Genomic DNA, 7175 nt, shown 5'->3' with positions numbered 1-7175 from the left:
TGCCGCACGTTGGGATGAAACGACTTAATCAGCCTAAATATATATATATATATATAGAATAGAATCATTTTTTGAGTCGATTTACGTATGTCCGTCCGTCCATGTATAGAATGATGTCTGTCAAGTTTCGTGAAAATCGGTCAAGATTTAGATATAGCTCCCATATACACTCTAAACTATTTTTGCTGAAAATCACAATGATAATGATAGGCAACAAGATGCCGCACAAAAAGTAGTAATTTTCAACAGCTTTGTTGTTGTAAGATTTTACGCAGAAAGTGTTTAAAACGTTACACATTTTTGGTTGCGATTTTCAACAACATTCAACAAAAGTAAGCACATTTATGAGTAATTTGTAGTTGTCTTAAATGAAATGATTTTTTGATAAAATAAGAAAAATATTTTATTAAAATAAAAAAATTCATATTTCATTTACATTTCATACATTTTTAATTCTATAAATTAATGCTATTAAAATTGGCACTGTTATTATATGTTAATGTCATCTAGTTTTTTTATGAGACTTATAATTTTCTTTAAGTTATTTATATTCTTTTTTTGGCCTCTTACGTGACACGGGTAAAATTTAAAAAGGTATCTCATAAAAAATTCACAACTTTGAGATATATCTTTAGGATATTCTATGTTAAATATATAATAATAGCAAAGTAATTGCAATATTAAAGAGATTAAATTACTATTAGTTTCTATGCTTGTAATTTCGCCCTCTAGCCAGATGTATGCAATGTGTTGTTCATCATCTCCAGTGGGGGATGTACCTACAATTGTTTAAGTTAGTTACAATCTTTTTAATAGTGTATATAGATATAACTTACAAATTATGGAAACCCATGGAGTGGCCGATTCGTTTTCACGTTTTATATCATCCATCGTTGCTCCAAACTAAAACAAAAAGTGTGATCGTTAGTATGACAAGTAAATGAGTGCTTAGATTATAGTATTACCTTAAATTCTTTATATAGCAGTGTAGTTCTTTCCTTAAAATAATTACATATGGCCTCTACAATGCCGTTGGCGCCTTGAGTGTGTTCAATGTTAAAACAAGTATTAAATTTGCTTTTTGATATTTCAAAATTTTCGTTAAATATTTTTATATTTAAATCCATCAGTTTTTGGAAATGGTCAAATAGACAATCTTTGTGAAATATCATTGGCCAGTTATTTAAAATATCTTTAACGGAAGGGATATTTTCGGCATCGTTGAAGAATGCTCTCTGTGTGGCAAAACAGCTGGACATCAATGTCTTTGCCGTCTCTAGCTCTGATTGATGTAAAGTTTTTTTGTGGTACATGGATATTAATATCTGTTTTTTATAATCCACATCATTACATTTTTCCGCAGAAATGTCAGGTTGCCAATGGGCACAGCTTCTAGACAAGGCGCTTAAATGCTTTCTTTTCTTAATTGGTATATCTATTATACTCTTCTTTGCCTTTGAACTATAATTTAAAAAATTGTTACGATTTCTCATTGTTGTAACAAGTGAAATTGGTGTGTACGACATAATGCGCCCTTCTCCATCTTTTTCAACAAATGAATCAGGGTATTTAGTAGCGGCAATATGAGCAATATTTCTATATACATTCATTGGTATGAAATTAGTTTTTTGTCGTATTTCGTCGACTATTACGTTACAAAAAGAATTAATTAATTTTCCAATTTTTTCTTTCTTATTTAGGACCTTTAAAACTTCGTGAGGCATTTTACTCCAAGGTATTTCAAAATTTTGGAAACTATCGCAATCTGGACGATTTTTGTTATCTGTCGGAGTTTGTTGGAATGTTGTGTTTAGTTTATCACTCGGACTGAACATTGTAATAAACTCTTCATCCGATGTTATTGTAATTGTGTCTGCGGAGACAGATTGCGGTGTTACCACAAAATTTTGGCCAATATTTTCCGGTTCCGAAAGCGCAATAAAAATACTTTCGTCAGTTGATCCTGGGGTTGTGCATGGCATATTGAGAAATGTTTGTGTAGGTACTGCTGTTCTGTTATCTAAAGCACTGCTTGAATTTTCAATGTTGGTCATTGAATGATGGGGTACGGGATCTGAAACGACGTTACCGGGACTCCAGGTTTCTGCGCTGTTTAAAATTATTAAAACTTGTTTTTCTTCTAAAATGCATTGCAGCGTTTCATCGTCTTCTATATCCGTTCCGTCACTTTCAATAACCAATCTGTTTCCATCGATAGAGTACCCTTTTGCTAAAATTAAATTAATATATCATTGAGATCAAATTTCATTAATTAAATGATATACCCTTTTGAATGATCAGATCTATAGATGCTTCGCACATGAATGCCTTTTTCTTCGATCTATCCTTATTCCATATCTTGCATAGAAACTTCGCCATTTTTACTTATATTATATTATTGTATCTTAAATCTAATTAGTAAATATATTAATATTATTTATGTTATATATCTCCAAATGTACAAAGTGGTGCATAATAATATTTGTGATCTAATTTGAAAATATGTATAGGTTGAGGCAAAACAAATTGGTTACTTTTTATAATAGAAAATTCTTTTTCGCGTATTTTCTCAAATGATTCATACAAATTTATAACGTTGTTGTACCACATTTTTTTAATTTCTCCATAACAAATAAAATCGGTATATTCTTTATTAATGAATATTGCCTTTATTAGTAGGACATATATGTTACTTAGTGTATCTACAGAGGATAATATAACATCATTTTCCTTATATATAGTGCCAAGGAAAGTTATTTTTTTGGTAACGTATATATAATTATCTGGTATTTGTATATTGAACATATTATTTTCTAATGTTTTTATATTTTTACATAAAATATTTATTTCTAAGCGGTCACCATGAAGACTTGCTTGAAAACATTGATGTTTTTTAGCCATTGTCAACGTAATATTTTTAAAATTTCTGCAGGACTTTGCAATTTTCTTAAAATATTGGTGCTTGTGTTCAAAATGCATTGTCCAAAGATTTTTTAGTGGGCCAAATTGTTTAATAAAGTCCGGATAGTGTCGTAAGAAATGATGCTTTGGTCTTAGGTTATTATTTGGGAGAAATTCATTTCTAATATCAAAGTAATTGCCAATAAAATGATGTAATAATTCTCTTTGAGATTCTGTAATTTTATCTGCGCAAATTATGCGACACATATTTATCATAACAGAGAGAAGAAGATACATTGGATCTTCGAAATTTGTAATAACTGACATCAATACAATCGGCATCAAAAATAACATATGTCTAATTTCGTCTGCTTTTCCAGGAAGTTTTTTCATTTTTATATTAATTTTTGGAAAAGACAACCGTAAAAAAAACGTATGTTGAAGTGACTGTAAAAATGAATTTATATAGTCAAAGGAAAATTTGTACGTCGCACTCAAAGACTGTAAAATTGCCATTAAGTCGAATGGAATTATTCCCTCAAACAAGTCATGAGCTATGCAGGGCGGTAGACCTGGGTTACAAACGTGAAAATATTTTAGACTGTTTAAAGCTGAATTTCTTACCACACCTTTATTAATATTTTGTGAAGAAATGAGCTCATTATAGTTGCTAATGTTTCGAGGAGTGCTTGTACTGGTATCTTTTTCAGATAAGGATTTTCTCTCAAAAAAACAATAACGGCAAACATATTGTGAGAAACTAAAATTCTCATTAAAACCTCCAATTTGATGGGATCCTAGATTATCGCCAATAACGTAAACAACAGTTCCAAATAATTTTGTTTCGATTCCTCTTTTTTTATCAAAAAAACTCAATCCTTCCGTTTCCAACTTTTTTATATCAGACAATAGTGGCTGCAAAACAACATCGAAGCCAAATGTTTTTATATAACGTTCTTTGCACAATAACAGTAATTGTATATTTTTTACTACAGCCCTATACTTGATATCAAGATTACCTAGTATGAAATAAAAACCAACTATTTTATGTTTCTTTTTTGCAGAACCTAGAGGATTACATGCTTCAAATGCATCTTGGAATATAAGTAACTCAATTCGCTTTTCATCTGAATTGAAAAACTCTTGGTTTTTATAAACGATACCATCATTGTAATCAAAATATGAATTACTTTCACATTTCTTCTTCTTGGAAAAAATAGCAAAATACATTTCATCTCTAAATAATGCCTTTAATGTTTCTAATAATGGCACGTAGTGAAAAACACATTCTTGATGACAGTTATCAACACCAAGAAAAATTTCTTGTGGTTCAACAAAACTTTGTTTTTCTGAAAAGAATTTCTGTATTTTGTGCTTTGAAGAAATATTTTGAAGGGCCCTTAACACGCTTGAGTTCTTCAAACAATTTAAAATTTCGTGTTCTTTATCAGCTACATTTCCATTACCAATTATTTCTTGTATTTTTAAAATATTCAAATCAATGTCTCTATTAAATATATTCTTCAATTCCGTAAATAGAAAACTAAGACAGTATTCTGATACATTAAATTTGCACTTTAATTTTGTTAAAATATTTGTTATAGCCGATTCTTCCAAGTGTGGACTAATGTCTCTAATTGTCGTAAAACATAGACTAGTTCCAATATTATCTGATTTGGATATTACATTAACATCATTAACTAATTGTTCCAGAGGCATGGTTTGTTCGTTTTGTCCAACAAATGCATGCTTCCTAAAGAAGTGTGATCGAAATGTTGCCTGAGACATAAAGTTTTTTCGGCATGGAATTAGTGGACATTTAATTTTTTTATTGTATGGGAAATGTTGCAAGGCATGTCGATATATATCTTTTGAATTCCCACTAACATATTTACACGCACTAACTGAACAAATATATATGCCTTCTGATTTGTTACTTTGCAATCTTTTTGACACTTTGTGGCAACGTTTGTAATGTGATTTATATGAATTATAATTGTTGTATACTTTATTGCATTTTGGCAACAAGCACCGAAATACACAATTGGCTTGGCTTTTATGAATATACAAATGCAAATTATATTCATCAATATTTTCAAACATTTTTTCACAAACATTACAAACATACATTTTTATTTATTTGTTTTTTTTTGTTATTTCTTTAATTGGTTAAAATACACAAACTTCTCACTTGACTATTTACCACCGCTTAATCGAAAACAACGCAACCAACTAAGCGTCACCACGTGTTCATTGCAATTTGTTGTTCTTCTTCTTCTTCAAATTACACACATTTTGTTGTGAAAAAGTGGCATTGCCACATTATGTGTTTAATTTCAAACACATATTGTTGTAATTACTAGTTTTGCAATTCTTTCTGTTTGAAATTAAGCATTTCTACAAAATTAAACAATAATTTGCTTATTATTAAACACCTCCAAATAAATAAACAAAAAATCACTGTGATTTTAATTGGAATTTTCAACAAATAGTTTAGAGTGTATATAGTTTCGTCCGATTTCATGTAAATGGTGCACCAAAGACTCTATATATCTTTCGAATTGCACGAAATTTGGCAAAACGTACTGAATTGAGCCTAGAGTTGTGTCTGCCAAGTTTCGTGAAAATCGGTCCAGATTTAGACATGGCTCCCATATATAGTTTCGTCCGATTTTATGTAAATGGTGCACCAAAGTCCCTATATATCTTTCGATTTGCACGAAACTTGGCATAACGTACTGAATTGAGCCTAGAGTGATGTCTACTAAATTTTGTGAAAATCGGTCCAGATTTAGATATAGCTCCCATATATATTATCGCCCGATTTTATGTAAATGGTGCACCAAAGTTTCTAAATATCTTTCGATTTGCACGAAATTTGGTATAACGATTTGAATTGATCTTAGAGTAATGTCTGTCACGTTTCGTGAAAATCGGTCCAGATTTAAATATAGCTCTCATATATAGTTTCGTCCGATTTTATGTAAATGATGCACCAAAGTCAATACAAAACTTTCGATTTGCACGAAATGTGGCATAACGTACTAATTGAGCCTAGATGGCTTTATGCCAAGTTTTGTGAAAATCGGTCCAGATTTAGATATAGCTTCCATATATAGTTTCGTCCGATTTTATGTTAAAGATTCGCCAAAGTTGTACGAAATTTGGTATAGCATACTGGATTGAGCCTGGAATGATGTGTGCTGAGTTTCGTGAAAATCGGTTCAGACTATGATATATATACTTCCATCAGATTTAATGTAAATAATGTACCAAAGTTCTTATATTGCATAGATCGATTGATTTTAAGTAATTGACGCACCAAGGAACCAATATATGGTTGATAGGAACAAAACGTACTGAAATTAGTATAACCCAACCTGTGACAAGTTTCGTTGAAATCGATTCATATTTGGATATAGATTCCACATATATTTTCGTCCGATTTTAAGTAAACGGTGCAAATGGTGTTTGTCAGATTGACATCAAATTTTGCACAACATACAAAATTGAGCATAGAATAACGCAGTTGAGTTTTCTAGAAGTACACACATAGCCCAACGGCCCAACATTTATCCCATTGTAACAAACAAATGACATGCTTATGGATTGATCTATGTTGATTCACATTTAGATAAATATCACATATTTTAGTTTATCCGTCCGACTTTACTACTTTCCTTACTGTTTTTTTTTAACTAATATCTAAGCAAAAATTTATCAATTCAAATATACATAAGGAAAATTCTATATTTAATAATACGAGAATTTTATGTTGACTGGATTTTTATTTTTTTTATTTTGTTGAGCTTCATTTATTCCCATTTTTTTTCTTTATTTTGTAAAATTTATAAACATTTCAATGCCATTTTATTATCCATAACTGTAATGCTGAACCAAAGTTTTTTCCTGCCATTCAAATCAGTTTTCCCCCCTGACGCTTTAGTTTTATTTTGTTGCAAATTACGTTTTTCATTACAATTTAATAATAATATAATATAAATGCTATTATTTTCATAATCACACACACACACATACAGACAACACAATCATTTGTATTATAAATACGTTAAATTGTATCTCTCTCTACGCGTGTGTGTTGGTGATATTGCATACTTTGTTTATTTTTGCTTAATTCGTTATACGGAACAACAGTTATTTAAAAATTTTTGTTTATAATTGAAATTCAGCTTAATTGTAGTTTTAAATCCAATTAAAAAATTTATCACATGAGTTCGCGACAGCTATTGTTGAGTTGGTCGGTTGGCTGGTTG

The 7175-nt window shown here is 30.3% G+C and overlaps 1 protein-coding gene across 1 annotated transcript; it reads right to left on the bottom strand.

Annotated features, from left to right (window-relative positions):
• Window positions 1-570: 570 nt before the first annotated feature.
• LOC133329258 (uncharacterized) lies at window positions 571-2379 on the bottom strand (the record flags this gene model as incomplete). The annotated part of the gene is made up of 4 exons (XM_061537750.1): window positions 2286-2379; window positions 966-2230; window positions 837-903; window positions 571-779 (listed from the first exon to the last, which is right to left on the bottom strand). Coding segments are annotated over exons 1-4 (1635 nt in total), but the record flags the coding sequence as incomplete, so codon positions are not given.
• Between the last annotated feature and the right edge of the window lie 4796 nt (window positions 2380-7175).

This window comes from Musca vetustissima, unplaced genomic scaffold (genome assembly GCF_032173495.1).
Source record: "Musca vetustissima isolate MV318-11 ecotype Yass unplaced genomic scaffold, APGP_CSIRO_Mvet_v1 utg229563, whole genome shotgun sequence".
NCBI lineage: Eukaryota > Metazoa > Arthropoda > Insecta > Diptera > Muscidae > Musca > Musca vetustissima.
The sequence above is the reverse complement of the archived record's forward strand: the minus strand, read 5'-3'. Positions and strand labels throughout refer to the sequence as shown.